The sequence below is a fragment of the Metopolophium dirhodum genome, chromosome 2, assembly GCF_019925205.1.
Source record: "Metopolophium dirhodum isolate CAU chromosome 2, ASM1992520v1, whole genome shotgun sequence".
Classification (NCBI taxonomy): Eukaryota; Metazoa; Arthropoda; class Insecta; order Hemiptera; family Aphididae; genus Metopolophium; species Metopolophium dirhodum.
The window spans coordinates 39,032,671-39,055,358 of NC_083561.1; the positions used below are offsets into that span (position 1 = coordinate 39,032,671).

Consider the following 22,688-nt stretch of genomic DNA (forward strand, 5'->3'; position numbering starts at 1 on the left):
TATATATATATAGGTAATACGGGGTGTTCTACGAACAGGTCACTACTTATACATAATATCTCTTTTTCTAAGCGTCCGCTGCGTCAGAAGCTTCGCAAAAGCTCCGAAAACTTTCGACCGACGTCGAGATCAGCGAATATATATATAGTGTAAAGGCCGCAGGTGAGTGTTCGCGCTGTGGGTCTTGACGGTCGGCAACAGCCATATGTATACATAGGAGGTATTCACATAAGTATTTTAGGTACTGTAGTACTTACGCTAACATATCGATCCATGTCGAAAATCAAAAACAAAATACGAGTGTTATAGATTGGATTCAAGTGTTTATAGATATAGATGTTTTACTTTGATGTTTCACAAAAAACGTAAATCATGGACACAATATAATAGACATACAATAATAATAATAATAATAATAATAATAATGGTAATGGTTTTTTTTTTTATAATATAATATAATGTATTTAATAAAGTAAAAAATAATGATGAGAACGTGCTAGCACAAAAACGTATATTATGTTCGAAAACAGGCTGAGCGCCCGGTGAGCGGTATTTCCGGGGACGACGGCGACGGTTGTCGAAAAGTAGGCCAAAGTGGTTGAGTGCGGGACACACGAGGGTGGCGTCGAAAAGGGGGGAGGGGGGTCCGAGATGGCGGTGGCGCGGCGTGTGAGATAAATTCGAAAAACAAACGAGCGGGACGATATGAGACTCCGCGAAGATTGATATAAATAGGTAATAGGTATGCATAACATATATTCTATCTATACATACCTATACACACACACACACCTAATACCTACTTGTAAATATTGGTCGTATAGTCGGTATATTATATTATTATAAATACGCGGCGACAGTGTTATCGTACGACGTAAAGACGATATGGTATAATAATTATGGTATCGCAGTGTACGTATAATTATAATACTGCGTGCATTTGTGACCACGTCGTTCCGCGAGCGGATTTTCGGTTCGCCGCCGTTAGGTCGGTCCGTCGCGGTCGTTCGTTCGATATCCGCCGCCGCCAAAGTCGTGAGGGCGGTCAGAGTCGTGGGCGGGTGAAATATCCCCTCGTAGTCTGGGGTGGGGGGGGGGGGTGGCGCTTTATATGACCGAACCGCCCGCCACCTCCGACACTGTGCCACCGCCGCCACCGCCGCCATAGCCGCCTCCTAAGTCCTAGACGCGCTCGCGCGCGGAAGAATGATTTCGGAAGATTTATTTATTTTTTATGGATTTTATTTTTACGATTTATTCGGGTGACGACGGCCCGGAGGCCGCGAAACGGGAACGACACGAACACGCGGGAGAGACGACGACGACGACGACGATGACGACGACGACGCGAAATAAAATCATTCGGGCGACGAGCACGGTGGCGTTTCCCGGTGATGGTAGTAGTGGTTGTATCGGCGGTAATCGTTCGGCAGGTACTCATGACTGTTGTACAACCGACCCATGTTGATGCCCGACATGTCGTGTAGGTTGGGATGCGACGAATGGTAGTCGTAGTGCAGATCCCGGTGGTGCGCACCCGGGAAACGGTTCATCGGCCTAGTCTGTGTAACACATTAAAAATAAAATAAAAAACAATTATTTAAACCATTTTCAAATAGGTATTATAGAACATTATGATATATTGAAAATTGTGAATGTGTAAATGGGTGCGTAGTAAATGATAATTAGTGGGTGTAAAACAAATAGCGGGGCGCTCCCGCACGTGCATGTATACAAGCCCTTACCTCGGCGTTGCGCGCGTGAACAGTAAACAATATATTTTATTCTCATTTGTAAGAACTTTTTTCCATCCTACCGATCGACCTAATAATGTGCTAATATTTCCGAAAACTGATATGAGTTCGTTATAATATGACGTCTACTTGAGATCGGTCAGTCAACGTATTTTAAGTTTTCTGATTCAAATTCAGAAATGTTAAACTAAATGTATAGTTGTGGAGGAGGAGGAGGGGGGGGGGTGTTGAAATTTGGGAAATCGGGCATTACTAGATCGATCAGTATAATGGAAAAAAGATTGGTATATTTCAGCTAAAATAACCGTCCACCACCGATCCCCATAAGATATTTGTAACATTACATAGATAGGTATATACAAAATACATCGACTTTGCTATTTTTGATTAGGCTAGAATGTTAAAAATCAAATACGATACTGAAACACATAACTTCAATAAAAATACATTTTATGATTCCCTGTAAAAAAAAAAAAAAAACAAAAAGCAACAAGTATATTATATTCGTTTAATCCGCGAGCATAATAAGTAGTATAAGCAATATTAAATAATAATAATTTACTTCCCAAAAATAAAGATTCATATGAAACATAATATAAACAAAAAATGAGCAGTAATGTTTACCGGTTAGCAATATTATAAAGGTAGTTTTTCTTTTAGAGTCAGCAAAAATATTACATCAATATTTTTTTATTTATCTTGTGTTTTTGTTTTTTTTTTATAATATATTTAATATTATGTGTACCTATATGAATTGCTATACCTACTGTGTGTTTTCACAAACGTGAACATTTTAAAAAAAAAATACACTATATACTTTAATCGAAAATTGTTTAAATATAAATAATTTTAGTGCCTCGTGCGGATTATCATATTTCAATAAAACGTTTCAGCACCTGTTTTATTTGGTTTTGATGAAATTTGTACACAGCTATTTTACACAAACTCGTTTATAATACTAGTTTTCAAAAAACGACACAAAAAATATCATGATTTCGGGTCAAAATTATCTTTTGCGCAATAAATTGAAAGGTAGGATAATATTACTTTTATGCAAAATGTAAATGCTAATTTATGAAAACCCACGGACATGATAAAATTAGGTCGCACGTGCAGGGAGGATCAGCAAGTCAGTGTCGGTTAATTAAAAAAAAAAAAAAAAAAATGATTTTTTGTTTTGTTTAAAATAATGTGTTTGCAGTGTTTAAAGCAAAAAAAAAAAACACCACGAATTTTGCGCGGGGCCGTTTGATTATTATAGTCGGACGTTAATTAATGCAGGTAGGTACCTACTACCTGTATTAAGTATACTGCTACAGTATTTGATTGAATCAACATTATAGGAAACTCATCACCGCGATCCGAAAACGACGACACCGGACAAATTACACAAGGGATGGCGTTACACATATTATTCATTTATCGTATTACAGATAGTGCTTATATCATCAAAAAATATAATATTATAACGCATAGACATTGATCATGCAGGTGTGTATTTATGGAGGGTGATATGAGTGGATATAATATACCCTTTTGAACTATTTTTTTTCTCACTATTGTAAATCCTAGTTATTTAAAACAATACATAATATTATTATATTAATTTCTACACAATGCGTTATAAATGTGTTAACAAATTTATAGATTTGCGATAAGTGCGGTATTGCAGTGATAATACGCGATTGAATGATTATCAGAATAACAGATGATAAAATTATTTTATACTATAATGATCGAAATTATAAAATCATCGTGTTCATTGTTATTTCAATCCATAGCGTTGTTATCACGCCGCAAAGAAGAAGAAAATAGTTTATTGATAACTTTGCCTTGAAGAATATTGTTATATTATTATAAATTTAAAAAAATATATTTTTTTTACGTTTGGGAGTGTGTTATTGTTATCATAAGTAAAGTGAACATCCAAAAATGTAATTGTTCATCCCCTCGAGAAAATGCTAAATACGCCCCCGAGAATATGACGTATGCTAATTAGTAGGTACCTAACATATCATTTATGAGAGATGAATTAATTTCAATGGTCAGATTTGCATAAAATTCACGAAGGTATTATTATGTAAAGGCATTATAATAGGTATATATTACAATGGTTGAAATTTAAATAATATCACACATTTCACATAAAACTAGAACTTTTTGATTGAAGATAAATCCAGAAAATACGATATTATGTAAAATAATATTATTTTGATAGGATGGCTTTCTCAAATCTTAAATTTGATAATTTTTCATTAAAATGATGGTTGATGATGTCCCTATACAGTTAAAAACTGTCTAGTGTATAATGTAGAATAACCACCACATAATGTTAATATTAATGTTGAGTTATACTATTGTTTCACACAATTTTTATATTTACGCGCAAAGCTCTTATATCTCAGCATTTTTCGTCAAATTATGTGTAGGGTTCCCATATTGTTTTATACTCAAGCGTGAACTCGAAGCGATTCTCTTAGACGTTCTCGGACTCCGGAGTTGTGTAGATATTACATAATGTTATGCAGAATTCATCTCGTACAAAAATATACATTATAAGATGGCGATAAACATAATACTATTTTAGAGTTTCGGCTATAGAGTTTCTTGGCTGATACGATACATATATATTATACAGGTTATAGGTTTCACGGTTCCACAGTTCGCGGTATACCATATTATATAATGTATAGGTATGATGCGTTGGTATTTGGGGAGGAGCCGAGGAGGTGAGCGAGATGAACAAAGTGAAAATTTCGCGGAAGACAATAATACAATATTATTACAACGACATAGACTGGTATAAGTACATGATATTATTGTAATATACGCGTTGGCCGGATCTCTCTCATCACGCGTCACTGGATCTACTTCCGAGTCCACATCCATCACATGGTGCTCGTACACCGTACAGCTTTTTGCTATGTTGTATTTGTGTTAATAACAGTTATATATTTACGTGTGATATTTATATGAAATTATGTATATACGCGAGTTCAGGAGGGCGGGTGACCGGCCAGCCGGCGTTTCTCCATTCGTCATCCGTCTCTGAGAACCTCCACCGCCGATTAACATAATAGAATAAGGGCGTATGATATTATCGTTATAAGAATAATTAAGACCACTGAACTGGTAAGCAAAGTATTATACAACTGATACGGTACAATACGATTGCGCACTTTTTACCCGTAAGACACGCAACACTAATGCACATTTTTTACTTTTTTATATTTGAGAAAACACAACACGTACTGTGTTGATTATTTTTTACTTTTTATATTTATGAAAACACAAAACTATAATTTAAGAAATTATTTACTTACAGGATATAGTACTCATATAATTGATTACATTCCTACCACGTAGTAATAAATTGTATAGTACAAATAATAATTATACTATTGTAAAAATATATAACTACATAGTACATAATATTATAAATTTATAAACAATTCAGTACCTACTTTGATGAAAGTATAATAAAATAATATATGAAATTTGCGTATGATACTTATAAAATATGATATTAGATCCTAATTTTTATTTTTGTATGTCTTATAAAACACTAATAATGAGCATTAGGGCGGTATGTCGGGGATTAGTGCTTTTCATTATCCCGCTAACAGTATTAGTAGTGTATGCAAATCGCTATAGATATAATTAGACAGCCTATGCATTTTTTTAAAACTTACAGTATAAAATATTAACTGTCATGCGTAATCGTGTCGGGTTTTCTTAAAATATAGGAAAATGTATAAAATTCGCAATCGTGTAGGGATTTTTGCAGGTGAAAAGTGCGCAACGCCCAATCGTTTTTTAGCGAGGCGCTGCGTTCGGGAAATAGGAATAGTGTTACTATAATATTACACTATTATAATAGAAGCTAAATTTTAAAGATATAAACATTTTGACGGAGGGCCACTGCAGCAGACGTGGGCAATTGAAACTCCTCTCGCGGTCTTATTTGGTATGTTATAAATAAAACGACAATTCAGGAGAAGCCTCAGGCCAACCAGGGACATGTGTCCTATGCTCTGTTGTCTGGCATCATAAGCGATTAAAATGTAAAAAAAAAAATGTTAAATTATATAGGTGCCTCTAATCAATTATGCTAAAATGTCAATTATAAAAAAAACTAACCGACATTGTATTATTAATATGAATAGAGTTTTACATAGTGTAGTGTATTCTGATTTTTTTTATCTTTTATATTAATACCTACTAACATTTGTCAAAAGGTATTTTACATATTTTATCCTTTAATGATTATTTTATGATACAACTTTAATTTATTATTTTTTTTTATATCGATTCTTATATAATATAAATGAGTTTCCACTTACAAATAACATAATAATATGTATAATATTATATTATAATATCAAAATATGACAAATTGGGTGTACGATATAGAATACTGAATTTGCGCGATATACTACGATATGTATTACCAAGTGCATGGGTGGTATGTAAAAATATAATGAAAATATTCGAACTTTTAAGCCCCGAGAAATCATTTCGTCTCGGTTCCCGCAAATTCCCCCCCCCCCCTATGGCGCCGCCCCTTAGAAACCCTATCCCGCACCCGCGCCGCCAGCTCGACAAGGCCAATCCGTCAAAGTGCCACAAGTGCACACCGAATAAGACGTATTTTTCCGTCGACCTCTTAGACGTTTTGAATCCCGTTTTCTACACTTAAAGTACTTAGAACTCCCTCACGCATCCACACAACACCACCCTGCCAAACCTGACGCCATACCCATCCAAACCCGACCCGACCCAACACAACTGTCACGCAACGACGATATCAATAATAATGATATCGCGCCCCGATCCATCGCATAATATTGTCGTTACTCACCCTCATCGAAGTGTGCCGAATGGTGTACGCCGGCAGACTGGTGGGCGGCGGTGGTGGCGGCGCGGCCAACACTGGCTCGGGCGACATGCCCGGCACCGATGCGTCCAGCGTGTACGGTTCCGGCGACCACCCGGCCGTCAGCCATCTGGCCACCGTGGACATGCTGGTGCAGCAAGCGTCGGCGGCCGCTTGCCGGAGTCCCCGGTGCAGCACCAGGAACAGCATGGCGTTGACGAACGAATGGCCATTGGCCACGTGCAGCGTCACCTGTAGCAACGACAGTACGTCGATGGTATCGTATTAACTATTGTCGACGGTATTGAAATCGGTCATTGTATAGTTAGTCATTTGTTAGTCATTGTACATAGGAATGTTATTATCTACGTAATATTTATTATATTCGAGCACTTTCCATGTTGTAGGTACATTAACTATATGTGTCATGGGCGATCGTATTGTACTTTCGCATCATTTCAAAAAAAAAAAAAAAAACACTAACATTTTTTTATAAACATATTTTACATAATTTCAAGTCATTACGAAAACAACATTTATGGAAAAGTAAAATGATATTCCTTAGCAGAATATTATTCGGAGTATTTCGAACTATAATGCCGTGTCTCACGTGAATTCGGCGAGCAAAAAACAAAACGGCTTCTATATTCAGTGTTGAGCCGAGATGAATATAATTTTATCTAGATAAAGATAAAGATAAATTATAATAATTTTATCTAGATAAAGATAAAGATAAATTATAATAATGTTATCTAGATAAAGATTAGGTAAAGATCACTTAATTATTTATTTATCTAGATAAAGTTGAAAAAAATTTTTTTTATCTAGATAAATCAACGGATAATTTTTTTTTTATATTGGTTTATAGAACTCTCTGTAAGCTCGTAGAAATATAGAATAACTTAATTGTACGTTATCAAAAATGTCCATAGCTATTAGTAAAAATCACCTACTTAATAAATTACTTAATTGTCTTCCTATAAATTATAATGAATAAAAGCCGTTTAATAAATTTAATTATCTGGATAAATTCAAACTGGATAACGGTGATTTTTATCTTGGATGACTGTGTAAATTAATAATCTCTATTTATCTAGATAAGATAAAAGATAAAAGAATATTTATCTAGATAAACTCAACACTGCTTCTATTTCACCGCATCGGACGCACCGCACTGCGGCAGAACAGCATGGTCAGAATAGAATTCACACACACTCGCCGCGTTCACGTAAGACATGGTACGCCATAATCGAATAATTTTGGACTAGTAGTTTATTAGTTACAACTTTATAAGTATTTGAAGTGGGGTTGTAGTGGACCAACATTCTGCGGGGAATCCAATGTGTACCACTCTATTCCGCTCATCTAAAATTTAAACTCTTACAAAATAATATCATAATTCAAATTTCTATTTTTATACTGCCAAGTAGTACTCCAAAAAATATTCTGCTTTAGAATAAAGAATTGAGGAGTAATTATAAATGAGTTTTTTCATGAAAAAAAAATATAAAAAAAAAAATAGTGAAAATATTTTTTCTTTGAAAAATGTCGTTTTTCATTGTTTAAAATTACGTTGAAAAATATTAAAGCCAAACTAGTTTTGGAAACGATGAGTGTCTTACGTTAAACGTTACTCTACAGTATATTATACAATGTATACTTCAGTACATTTGTATGTTCCACGGTACGTTCGTTTTTTTTCTCCGCGGTAATTACACCATTTTCAAGCGAGAACGTCTCCCCCCCCCCCTCAGTGCACACTGATTTTACCGTATATCGCACCCATCTCGCGGAGATTATTTACACGCTCGCCGTCCCCCTATTCGTCACTCGCACAATAATATTTACTGCGTATAGAATTTCACAGGGACGTTTCGCAATTTTCGTCCACGAACTCTCTCCTCGCACAAAAATATTTACCGTACACCTAGCATTTTACGGGGAGGTCGCACACTCAAAATCGTTTTTTGCCGCTCACTCGAAAATATTTACCGTATACGCACCAAACGTTATTACAAAACTGGAATATTTCAAATTTCTATATGATATATACATATAAATCGTTTCAAGAATTGTACTGTGAAAAAAGTATACGCAACCCGATATTAAGTACTTATCTACTTTCCTATTAAACGCGCCAATTATAGTTATCGATGGTTCAAAACAGAACGATTCAGCCACAGCCTCGGCGGTGGATGTTGAATTGGAAATTTAAGCATCATATAACCGCTTGCAGGTATGACTGCTTATTGTTTGTTAGTTCATAATCGCATTGTAGAATATGTACCTTTTACTGAGTTTTACTAGAGAAGTAAGAAAACTCGTGTAAATATAATTAAAAATTAATTTAAATCAGTAAAAAAAAATTTAATTATTTATTTAATAATTTGTGTTCTTTACTTGAAATAATTATTTCAGTTTTATAATAAGGTTTGGAAAAAAAATGTTAGTGTGTAAGTATACGGAAAATATCTCCGTGTAAGCGGAAACTTCGTGGACAAACGTACTGTGAACATACAAATTACTACTTAAATTTGTATACATAGTTCGGAAAAAATAGATAAATCATTGGAAAATTATTGTCATGTTGTAGAGTTGAACAAAAAAAAATGTACACATAATAATATGTATTGTCGTCAAGGCTGATAAAATCACATAAAATGCTCATTTTAATTAAGCATAATATAAATAAATCACAAAACGAAAATCAAATCGTGTTTCTGATCAAATTTAATCATTTAGAGCAGTGGGCGATACTAGTTTCAATAATTATTAATTATTATTATTTTATTGTTGTTGGGCTGTTTTTCTTTGTTACTTTGTAGTGGATATTAGCACAAGCACTCACTATAATATAGGTTCCACAAATATGATAGAACAATAGTATTAAAATAATCTGTGTTAATACTATTTTAGTGATACATTACATTTTTACTCTTGCAAACTACTATACTTTTTTATTTGAGCGCATTTATAATTTTTTTTTTTTTGATGAGTATTATAGTATTTTTGGAAAATCTACGGATGCCGACCTTATATTTTGTATTATTACCAAGGAGCCGCTTCCAATAGTAAATTCGAATAATAATATTTATTTGTATTCGTGAAAACAGGAGTAACAGCAATTTTTTATGAATAAAAGGGCATTGCTTACATACTATAGATTTTAATGTTGTTCAAACCAATAAATGCATTAAAGTATAATAACATCGAATTAAAATTAATCTCTATAAAAATGGCTTTTGTTAAAAATATTTGCTAATATTGCTAAAAAAAATAGGTAATAGTTTGGCATAATATTCAATAGATTTTATCGCATTAAATTCATAGCCTTGATTATTACCTAAATATTATTATTATTATTATAGTTAATATTATTACTGTTGCTATTATTATATTTAAGAGAGAAAAGATCAAGATTATATTTTGCTATGTCTGCACACTTTTCTTCGAGTGAATCTTCAGACTTATAGTGTAGTATTCGTAGGTACGTAGTTGGTTTTATTTGTTTTTAGAGCTATCAAGGAGATTTGATTAACAGAGTACTGACTGCATAAAATAGAAATATTTGTGAGCGTACAAACATATTATTATTATTACAAGAATGCGATGTATGTTTAATATCGTACGTCCATAAAAATATGGATGGTGAAATAAATATCTTGGCTATATCTTCTGATGTTCACGATAAATGATAATAATAATATTATGTTGCACTTACACCCATAGAATTATTGTTATTATTATTTATTGTCGTTAAATATTTATACATCAAACCACAGTAGGTGTCTGTGGCAGTATTTATTAAAGCCAATTTGAAATAATCGATTTTCCTCCTTTTTGGAAACAACAAAGCTATCCATAGTTTTATTAACGTATTATATAAGTATACTGTATAGGACGTGAATCGCTCTCTTGAGATTCCCCAACCTCTGATATTCTTGGGGGAAATTTATTTTAGTTTCAGTACGTCAATATATAGCGCATTGCGAATTTATAACAATATGGTTCTGTATACGTTATAATAATAATAATAATAAATTGAACTTAGATGATGGTATATTAATATATTATACTGTGCCTTATACTTAACAACTACTTGTCTCATAGACGAAATTTGATTTTATACGCTTGTTGTGCTTGAAAAATATTTATATTATATTATATAAGTATACCTGGTCGTGTATTAATATTCATCCTACCGGCAATATAATAGTCTAGTAAATTATGTGAAGGCTCAGTCACCAAAGCCAAATTGTATTCGTGATCAATAATAATAATAAAAAAAATTCTTATAAACTCGAACGTATCTGTTTCGAAAATGATGAATTATTTTTCACGACAGATGTATTAACTATAACAGTATGCGGTGCGTGACGTCACATATATATTACAGCATTATATATAAAACTGAAATACAAGTACGCTGCTGTTATTAAAATTAGAATTTTATTTATGAAGATTATACGAATTCATTTGTTTTAATTTACCATTTTTTTTTTTTGTTTTTGTTTTATTAATCGTTATTCGGAAAGTTTGGGTTTACCATAATATATTTTAAGTTAGTCGAAAACGCGTTCTCAGGCTATAAATCTATAATATAGTACTGTTACAATATCATTTACACAATATCGTACCTATACAGATTTATAGTCTTAGACCGTTCTCGAAGTATTTCCATTTTTCCTCGCTCAGGTCTCAATCACATTTCACCAAAATTTCACAGGTCATTAAATAATAATATAATATGGAACTATGATACCAATAATGTGTCGATGTACCACGTATTACAAAATATATACATATATATATTGCGAACGTACATAAACAAACAATATTGTTTTACGGCGTGTGACGTGTGGTTTGCGCCTGGAAACGAATGTATCGGACGAGATGGAGTTGAGGTTGGATGCGTATAAATGATGATGATGATGATGATGATGATAATGGCGATGATGGTTATAATATAATCATAGCAAAATGGTGGCAAGTCTAGGCATCGATGTTGCTTAATCGCTAGAAAGGAGTTGTGGGGATGGTTTTTTTTTTCGCGTGTGCGTCGGGGGAAGGTGCTTCTCGCGAATAAAATATTACTATGAAATAATAATCGTTTAAATTAGTATTTCATACGTGAATTGTAATTGGTACATTTTTTTTTTATTGGGTAACCCGCGGCTAGGCCATTGGGTGTGGAGGAGGGCACTGTAGGTTTTTATATTGGGTAGGTTGGTACACGTGTGTGTTGGTTTTGGCAGAATTTCTAATGGGGCACCCGTAGGTTTCTGCCGTGCCCCGGGTGGGGGGATGGCGGCACTTGTTCTCCGGACACCGTGACTCGCACGGAGAAAAATGCCGCCCGGTGGTCGAGGATCGAACTCGGACCGGCTGTGCCGAATCCGTCGCGTTAGACCACTCGGCCGCCTCGTCCCCCAATTGGTGTATTATACTGTACAGTGTAACATAAAATGAATTATAATTTAATATGGACAGAGTGAATTTAAGAGGCGAGAAAAAAAGAATCGTCCGAATGCATTTTGACCGTTAAAAGGGTCTGTTCGAGTTGCACGCCATTTACTTTAAAAGGGTCTGTTTGAGCTGCACGCCATAATGTAATATTAAATTAATAAAAACCTAACAGTGTTATAGTAAATTCTAATCTTTTCCATTCCAAGTTCTCAGGCTTGGAATAAATATGCGACATAGCAACATAATGTTGTTTGCACTACTGGTACGTATGGTTAATAAAGTCGCAGAAGTCTTACACGTGAGCTATGTATTGCTATTAGGTATTTATTTATATATAAAAAATGTATAGATATTTTGAATCTTTCCAATGATGTGCTCAAAAACCATCGTTTTTATTATCCTAACAAATGATTTTATTATATTATTATTATAATCATTTTTGATTCCTAACTGACTATTATTTTGTTTTTTCCGAAGTATAATTAATTATACTTACTCGTAAACTAATTTTCTTTTTTATACTTAAGGGTTGGTACGTATGCACGCGATGATCGACGAATTATTTTTTAGTGAATGTGCCATATTAGTAGGGAGTATAATATAATATCTGATTGGCATGCAATTATCAGAATCACTGGCCTTAAATAAACAAATACGACTAAATCGAACAGCATTTACGAAGGTACACAGACAGCGCCGGATGCATAACTTCTTGTCCAGAGGTACAACATAAAATAATTAGCAACCTTTTCGCGAAAGTAGGATATATTGTGTGGCACGTGATTCGACCTCTACATTTTAGTTTTCTCACGAAATTCACGGACGCGCCCTGCAGTATATAAAATAAATATATTTAAATCAGCTTACCTCGTAATCGGAACGATTGCCGGATAACGGGTGTTGTACCAACGTGACGAAAAATAGTGGTCCCCAGAAGATCACATACGCCGCAGTGATGACCACGAACATCTTAACCTTTTGGACGCCTTCCCTCTCGATGCGCAACAGGTAGTTGCGCATTCTCTGGTGCTCTTCCACCGCACCCAAACTTCTCTGCGAACAAACAAAAAAAAATGAATTGTTAATATTGTCGAAACAATTTAATATAATATATTATCGGTTATTATAGGATACATCTCCGATATTTAGAAGGTAAATTGTTATCTGGTTATGGTCAATAAACAAGACAATACTTATACAATATTAAACGTGGTGTACAATTATTCTAGTTTCACCATTAAAGGAGTTATAGCTAACATAAAAAAATCAAAAAATAACATCGCCTTATCATAAGTTTTACCTTTTCACATTAGATTTTTATTTATGTACGATAAATGCAACGAAAAAAAAAAATTAATTAAATAGAACAAATTAGTTGGTTTTAATGGTCCAACTCACATTATAACTGAAAAAAGTTGTACATTGTTTTTATAGTAAAAACGAATTTAAAAATAATTAATTTGATTCCATTTAATGTATAAGCTAGTCTACTATTTACTTCTACGTATAAATAAATTGATTTTAAGAAATCCTACATTTTGTGATTGTCTATTAAGTATTTGATAATGGTTACTGTTTCTATAACACAAGTTTTACCTTTAAATAAAGTTTAAGGTAATTATTTCTATCTGTTCTTTGAATCTCGCAGATACGCTGGATGTATGTAATTGGCAACACAAAACCTCAAACTACAAATTTCAAATGACCACTTGGTGACAGTTTAACGAAGTTAGAGTTGCACATCTTAAAAGGTTTTTAGAGTGTGTATTTTATTTATTTGTGTTAAACTTCCGTAAAGAGTTTAAAACAAACTTTCAGCGAAACTTTGACTTACTTACACTTGCGCTTCAGCCTAGGTATTTATTGAAATATACATTTGATACAATTATGATGTAAAAAAAATATTTTTAAGCAAACGCACTATATTAAACGCGTCTATGTCGATATAAATTTATAATTATAATAATAAATTATTTTTAAAAGTATAAAACCGTATCATTTTTCACGAGCTTTAACAAGTTTTTGGTTGATAATGCTTTAATTTACCTCGATAATTTTTGCAATTTGACACCCTTTCAGGTCTTTCTTCAAAAACCATAGGAAACTTTTAGACTCATAATTACTAACAATAAATCTACAAAGTATACACAGTTTTTAAGATATATATAAATCTAAAAACTATATAATATGCTATAATATCAAGTATCATTTATCATTTCTCATATTGTCTTATTTATACTTACCAAAATAAATTTAAGACGCATAAAATATTTTTCGTTGGTAAGACACACAATATATTGTAGAATAAATAATTTTTTTTGGTCTCTTACTAAGGTTATTGAATTTAATTTATAAAATCAATACCTAAATAAATTTAATCATCAGCATCATGCATAATGGATGGAGTTGTTTAGTTTGGGCATTGAGATACACAACTAATATTGTTATATTAAATAAGTTTAAAATGTAGTATTGTTTAAATTATCATACATCAGTATTTTATTTTATATAAGACTTATAAAAACAAGTAAATTGTTTAAATTAAAATATGTTAAGTTTAGAAATAAGTGGCAATAAGAAAAAAGCGTACCTATATAATATAGTCTATTTTATTTATTTTTTGCTGTCGTTTGAATGTCTGTTCAAAAACTTTTTTAATAAGTTGATTATTAATTTGTCGGATTGTTGTCTTTTGAATATACAACTGCACGAAAGTACATGGCCTGGAAACTTGTAATTGGAAAAGTAATCTCGTTATTAGATTTTTTCGCTTCAGTTCATTATAGGAGAAAAAATGTAAAAAAAAAGTGTTGCTAAAGTAAATTTATTAATAAAAACTTAAAATAACTCTAAATTATGCACTAATGTTATTTTGGAGTGAAATATATTTAAGGATAATATAGTTAAATAATAAAAGATGACAGAAAAAATCTATTTTTACCAACCAATTACCATGATTGTTTTGAAATATTCAAACATATGCATGATATTTTTAATGACTTATACAAATGGACAATGCAGCCAGAAACTTGTAAATAAGGGAAGTTTTTTGACGTCCGTGTCAAGAATTAGTCAGAGACAGCAATGTGCGAAACAGTAAAATAACAATAGGTGGGTGTTTTTATGAACCAAAATAATTTATAATAATAAAAAGAACAATATTTAAATTGAATTATAAATTTGTATACAGTACCCGAGTACTTATATAGTTGAGGAGTAAATTAAATTTTTTCATTAACTATACCGATAAATACCTACTATAATTGAAACACTACGTTTGAGGAAATTATACACGAAATAATAAAAAAAAGTCATCAAACTACGTGATTGAGTAATATAATAGGCTTATGCTGTACATTATCAAATTAATTATTAATATTAAAAACGTGTTCGTCCTACATCACGCACTATTAGCCTCCACTTTTTTATTAAGACCTTTCTATAGAGGCAATAATATACAAATTATATTATAACAAAAAGTTAATATTATCATACATAGTAGGTACCTCCTAATAATATCTATATTATAATATATGGATTTTATTTTTTTATCGAACCTGCCCAAACGTTATTCGTTATTATAACGAACAGAGATCCGTAGGTACCTATATTAATTTGGATAATTCAAAAGAGATTGGTACTATTATAGATACTTGTGATGTATACTAAATGTTTATGGGATGGCCAACTGAAGAACTACAGGTACATAATATTATATTAAATGCTCGTAAGACAGTCACAAGGAATAGAAATACTGATCATCGGGTACAATTTAAGTAAAACAATATTGGTAGGTTAAAATATTTTATAACTTAAAATTATTTAATCATATCGATGGGTAATTTTTTATCATGACTTATTTACTGATTAATGCTAATTATTTCGGGTCATTGTCGTATACAACTAAATGTTTTGAGATGGGCAAAAATTGATTTATAATTTTAGCGATCCGCCCAATATAATCGTGGAAACAATAACAGCACAGTGAGTGCTCTGATTGGTCCATCTATATTTTCCCACGGCGGGACAAAAGATAAAACAATATAAGCGTAACAATCATATTTTAATATAATAATAATAATAATAATAATAATAATAATAGACCCATTTATGGATCATCATTTATCACACACCGATATATCGTGTTATTGTTTTACTTTATTTTTCATTCAGCCTGTCTGTCTTAACCAAATAATGTAATAAATTATATTACTATAATTTATATTGACAGTATAGGTATATATTTTGTATTATAATATTTCCATACAATAGGTACCTACTATATTATAATACGATGGTCGCTTTGATGACGAGCAATTTTCTTTTTGTACTATAAAATTATAATGTTGCATAAGATCAATACATCTATTATGATAATAATGAGTATTTAATATTATGCGTATTATTACTATTATTGTATTATTATGATTTATGGTATAGGCTCGGATTATGGTATACCTCACTTGAAGTCTATGGTATGCTAGTGGAGCTGAAACGAGTGTTATACACACGATGGGCGTTGATCATAGGATAGACGAACAATCTTGTACAAAGACAAAAAAAAAACTGTATTGTATGTAGTGATGAGCAACAATATCGATATCACGACAAATTTTCCGTATCGATATTGTTTTATACATCGGGAACTAGTTTTTTTTCCTATCTTCAGTTAGCCAAGTAATAATTAATAATAATTAATTTAATATTAATATTTATTTATTTATATTAACTATGAATTTTAATAAGTAATAACTAATAACTCATAACTAATAAGTAGGTACCTACTAAGTATGTAATATTTAAAATGTCAAATGTGTATTATCGACATTTTCAATGCGATATCGTTAGAACAATATCGGAAAAATCGGGACGATATCGATACACTAAATTATATCGTTGTCTATCACTATATAGTCGTAACGATGGGCCAGCTACCACGATGTACCTAAATTGCCTAACCAGGACGCCGTGTCATTATTATTATTGTATTATTGTTTTCAACTGCATCCAATATTTATATCTAAATTATATTGTTAAAAAATGGTACAAGAACCTACACATATTCCTCTATTACTTCTCCCATTACAATACCCAATGATATTATAATTATGTTTTAATTTTTACCAGCTGTCTCGCACTATTATGTCAGTTACTAACAGTTAAAAAACCCCCCCAAAAAACGACATAAAACTAAACTTGATAATTTATCATCAATATTGTAGGTACTTATCACCCTGCACGACCGTCATACATTTGTTAACGAGATAATAGTTTGGCATTAGTGATCGTCCAGTAAATTATGAACATCAGAACACTTATAACTTGTTTGTCTATGTGACTATGTGTTTATAGAACGATCGACGATAATTTGCTGGAAATCACGACATTACCGCGTGAACGAATTAATATATATACTTAAATTGAGACCATGCGTGGTTCTAAGTCCTACGAAATATATACCTTGATATTATTTTGTATTACATACAATGATTCACCAAACATTCTGTTTTTCCGGATATTTTCCACAAAGTACTAACTAGATTAAATTTGTTACCAGAAACCACTTCCTAAGTGGAAAATCGAAGATTTTTTTTCCAAAAAGGTGATGACAGACAAAAAATAAAAACACACATCGATGTAAAATCAATTTATCATTTATCGCTCTGCTTAAATTCTTAGAAAATATGTGTACAATATAATGATATTTCACTAAGTCATATTTAACTAAGTACCTCCTCACAAATATGTCATATTATAATAGTGTGTGAAATAACAATAAGAATGCCTAAAGTTGCATTTTCATCAAAAAATAAATTATAATAGGTACATTATTGCTTATATTATATTATGTTAAATGTGCGGTATTATTAAAATCGTACTAGATAATATTTTGTTGGCACTAGCATAATATTGATTAAGTAGTGTATACAATATTATAAACACGACGTGACATGTGAAAAGGTTAGATTAAGTTAAGAAATTAAATTTAATCACTAACATACGGCTAGTGCGGTGTACGTTGGATGCGTCTAATCCTTGTGAAACTGAACAATATTATACTCTGTCGCGGGTTTTCTCCAGGCTCAAATATACGAATGAAGTACGTATAAATTATAATATAACATTTTTTAATATATATGTTTATAAATAACTCCTGTTACAAAATTTTTAAAATATCTTTACTCGTGCAGGTACAGGGGCGTATATAGGATTTTCTTGAGGAGGGGGATATCAAAATTTTTTAGTGTTGATGCAACCTTTTGTTAGTTACTCCATGTAAGGCTAACAATAAAAACAATAATATTGATTTTAATCTTACTCTGTTTTATTAATTTATAAAATAAACTCTAGTTTTCTGTTTTTTAAGCACAACTCATCAATTACTTCATCTGTTGTAATTTTGACCTCTCTGTGACAAGAAAGCATAGCCAACCCATTAAGTCTAGTCTATAATCACAAAACACATACATTTTTTAATATTTATTTCAAAATTTACGAATTCCTTATCGTTTTCTGTCCGCTGTCGCAATTAGTTTCGTGTTCTACGTATATAACAGTATAATAGGTTAGGTACTAGCGGGTTTTACCCGATTTCTCTCGAATATAGTCCTATTTTAATTTTGTTGTTATTGTTGGGTAATATCACTCGCAGCCCACAGGATAACAAAATTATAAAATATAAATAGCAACAGTACTGCAGCTTAAACTTTATACATAAACTAAAAATAAAAAGGTCAAGGGAGGGGATCTATCCCCCATATCCCCCCCCATAAATACGTCACTGTGCAGGTAGGTGTAGGTACTGCCGAAAACGACCCAAATACGCATATCCGCAATAAATAAATCATTTGAACATAATAATATGATTCCCTGTAAACCTTGGCTTGTGTATAATATTCCACAGACGATACGAATAAAATTGTTGTTCGTTTTATTCGAATATGATATTATTATGTTTACCTACGTCTGTGAATCCGAAGCGTGTTACAGTGGTGTATCAATAATTTATTTATTTATTTGATGTCATGTGGCATTTGTTAAGGGGCGTACAGTATCTATAACACAATATTATATAGTACGTTACGATAAACATATTATAATGTTATACAGATCGTCCGAACAGCTACGGGGAACTAGGTACTACAACTACAGCAAACAGCGACAGCGGTTATTTATATATTACAATCACAACGAACCTTTGTAGTCGCCAAGCTCCAGGCACCAATATATCAATGAAATACTCAAATACGCGTATAATATTATACATTATATGAATAATTATAGTATAGGTTTCTGGTATATTACGTTCGCAAAAACTCCTATTATCTACAAGATATCTTTACCCATACAGGTAGGTAGGTTAACCGAAAACAATCCAATGCGCGTTTCCGTTATAAATTTATCGTTTAAACATCATAGGTATTATAAAATATTATGGTCCCACCTACCATATCTTTCGTATATTCCACATACGATACGAATAATTTTGTTGTTTGTTTTATTTGGATATAATATTATTATGTTTACCAATAGTTCGTCTGTGAATCCGAAGCGTCTTACAGTGGTATATCAATAGTTGATTTATTTATTTGACGTCATGTGGCATCGGTGAGGGGTGTACAATGTTTATAACAAAATATATTTTATATAAGTAACATTATGGTAAAAAAATATAAATAATATTACATAGATCGTTCGAAAACAGCGGGCAAGTGCAATAGCAGACAAGCGGCGGTGCTTATATTTATATCATAACGAAACTCGGCTGTAGACCATACACGAAGGGTTAAAACGCATAATAATATTATTATATGGGCACGATAAACGGAATTACCATTTATATGTCACTATCATGACGTTTCGTGAACAATTCACACGTGTTGAGAATTGCAGACGGACTAGCACACAATATAATATAATTATCGATCATCATCTATATTTTCCCTCCCATTAAAAAAAAAAAATTGTTATTGTGTGTGCACGATTTTATTATATGTAACACAGTTAGGTACGGCTGTGCAATGTGCATGCAAAACGTACATCACATGATATATTATAATGGGTATACAGGGTGATTTATCAAGCTTGCTCTTCCCCTTTTCTTCTTCGATGATGCAGTAATTCAAAATCGAAATTTTTTAATTTTTAAATATAGACCATAGTTTATTAAAGTTATTAAATTATTCAACTATTACATATTTTAATTATTAACTAGGTATTTAAGCTGTGTCCTGTGTAAACTTCTGTTTTTCAAACGAGAACCCCATTTTCTACAATAAATTATTTAGCAGATCATTTTTCTGAAAATTCAAACGAGTTTTTAAGGTATTTAACTTAGTGTTTTAAAGATAATAAGTCAATGATGATGGGTTTGGCAGATATGTGGCCTATTGTAATTTAAGCATTTTATTAATCTATCAATATTTATATTTTATAAAAATGGTTCCAACTATAATAAATAGGATCTACTAGATCTGATATTACATTTATTTTATATTTTTGTTAAAGTATTTTATAAGGACCAACTATAAATTATCGTTAAAAACATTTTAATAACTGATAAACTGATAAAATATTCACTAAATAACTTACAGTAGAAAAGGGGGTTCTCATTTGAAAAATAAAAGTTTATATCACCACGGCTAGGACACTCTTTTAGTAGCACAAAACATATCATTTAGGGTATTCAAAATATGTTATAAAATATTTAAAAATTCCAAAAATCAGATTTTGATAAAATGTATTATCAAATTAAAAAATGGGGGTGAGCATGCTTGGTGAATCACCCTGTAATAAATATACACATTTATAATCAGTTGTGCATTGCGTATCTAAAATGTGCTTAGGTCATATAAAAAACACGGTTTTTGTACGCGTCGAATAATACAAATAAAAAACAGCTAACGCGGAATAGTTAATTTTTGTTTACCGTCTGAAGTACTGGATTTCGTGAATAGATAAAAAGAAATTGGGACTGCATTTCAATGTAATATGTAAATATGTACATTGTATATCTCACATGTAAAAATTGTATTATTGTATGCATAATATAGTCAATTGAATAGTCAACAGTCCAAGTCTAAGCGATGGTAAGATTTAACTGTACTATTAGCGTCCCACAGGGAAAAGTGGTTCTCTCTCCCGTTTTCTATTTAATATATTATGTAGGTATACATTTGATAAATGTATGGTTCTTAAAATATAATTTAAGAATACATTATACTAAATAAAATTGTTATACTATAGCTTTTACCGTAGACGAGAAAAAACTCATCAAAATGTATACGAAATAAAAATCCGCAACGTAAATTGTAAAATAAACAAATGTTCGTGTAGCACTGTATTTATGGAACAGAATAGATACACGAAATATTAAGGAATTACTATTGTTTTCACCAGCATTTCAAATAGTACACAATATATAAATAAATAAATAATATTATAATAATTAAACTTCAGAAATTACACTATATTCTGTCATCTGTATATTGCAAGAAAATGATTCAAATACTACTTACGAATATGATCTATTTTGGAATGACACAGTCTATCCTACAACAATATGGTATTAATCGTACTACTTGGGGTGGTTGTGGTACCTATAGCAATTACTATTTATAGTAGCAAGTAATAAGATATCGAGTGTTCAAAGTACCGCCATAATTATTAATATTTGATATGTATTATAAATAAATAATTTTAAACAAACCCAGTAAATATAAAAAAGATAGAGAATAATATTTTTAAGGGAATGACATATCGATTTGTCGATTTGTACTAAAACAATTTAAACATAATTTAAATTTACAACATTTTTTATTTATTTTGGTCGAATACAAAGTAAAATAACAATAAAGTATAAAATCCATGTGTCATTTTTTCAAAAATATTATTCTCTATCTTTTTTGTGATGGGTGATTTTACTCTAAGATTACTTAAAAACATAGAAAAAATGATTCTGCGTTCATGTGTTTTGTACATGTTGCGCGTGGGCCAAAGAGAGAAAACAAATAGTGAGCTGACATCCTCTTAACTATAAATGTTACATTATTAAATATAAACGATCTATAAAAATAGATGGTTAATTGATAATAACCTAAACAACTAATAGGTTATATAGGTAACGACTGACATTTAATGACAATATGTTTGCACAATTACGCATATCTTATATTCTTTATGCTAAAATGTTATTCGTATTTCTCAGAAAAAAACTTCTTGTCCATTCCACAGTAAATAATATAATATATTATAATACAAACTACAAAAAAAAATGTATAACTTGTTTTGTTTATTTTATTATACAATCATTATGATATAATTAAAATTACTGTGCTCGTATAACTTTTATTTAGACTGCAGTTTAATATTGTATAATATACGTTTACCGACTTCTTAGAACTTAATTAAAAATGATATACTTTTAAAACGTAGGTAGATAAACAATTAGGGCGAAGGAAGCCTGGAATAATAATAGTAATAATACACATGAGTTAATTAAAAAATACTCGGAAAAACTAATAATTCGTAAAAAAATATAACAATGTGATAGGTAATTAAGAATATACATTAAAATAATAATTTATTGTAAT

The 22,688-nt window shown here is 31.4% G+C and overlaps 1 protein-coding gene across 1 annotated transcript in view; it reads right to left on the bottom strand.

Moving 5' to 3' along the window:
- Positions 1 to 303: 303 nt before the first annotated feature.
- LOC132939433 (uncharacterized) overlaps positions 304 to 22,688 on the bottom strand; it is a 121,369-nt gene continuing 98,984 nt past the window's right edge. Inside the window, exons 6-8 of the mRNA XM_061006592.1 lie at positions 12,964 to 13,149; positions 6,616 to 6,882; positions 304 to 1,562 (exon numbers count right to left, since the gene is read on the bottom strand). Coding sequence (XP_060862575.1) covers positions 1,359 to 1,562; positions 6,616 to 6,882; positions 12,964 to 13,149 — 657 coding nt within the window. The 3' untranslated portion in view covers positions 304 to 1,358. The remainder of the gene's footprint in view (positions 1,563 to 6,615; positions 6,883 to 12,963; positions 13,150 to 22,688) is intronic.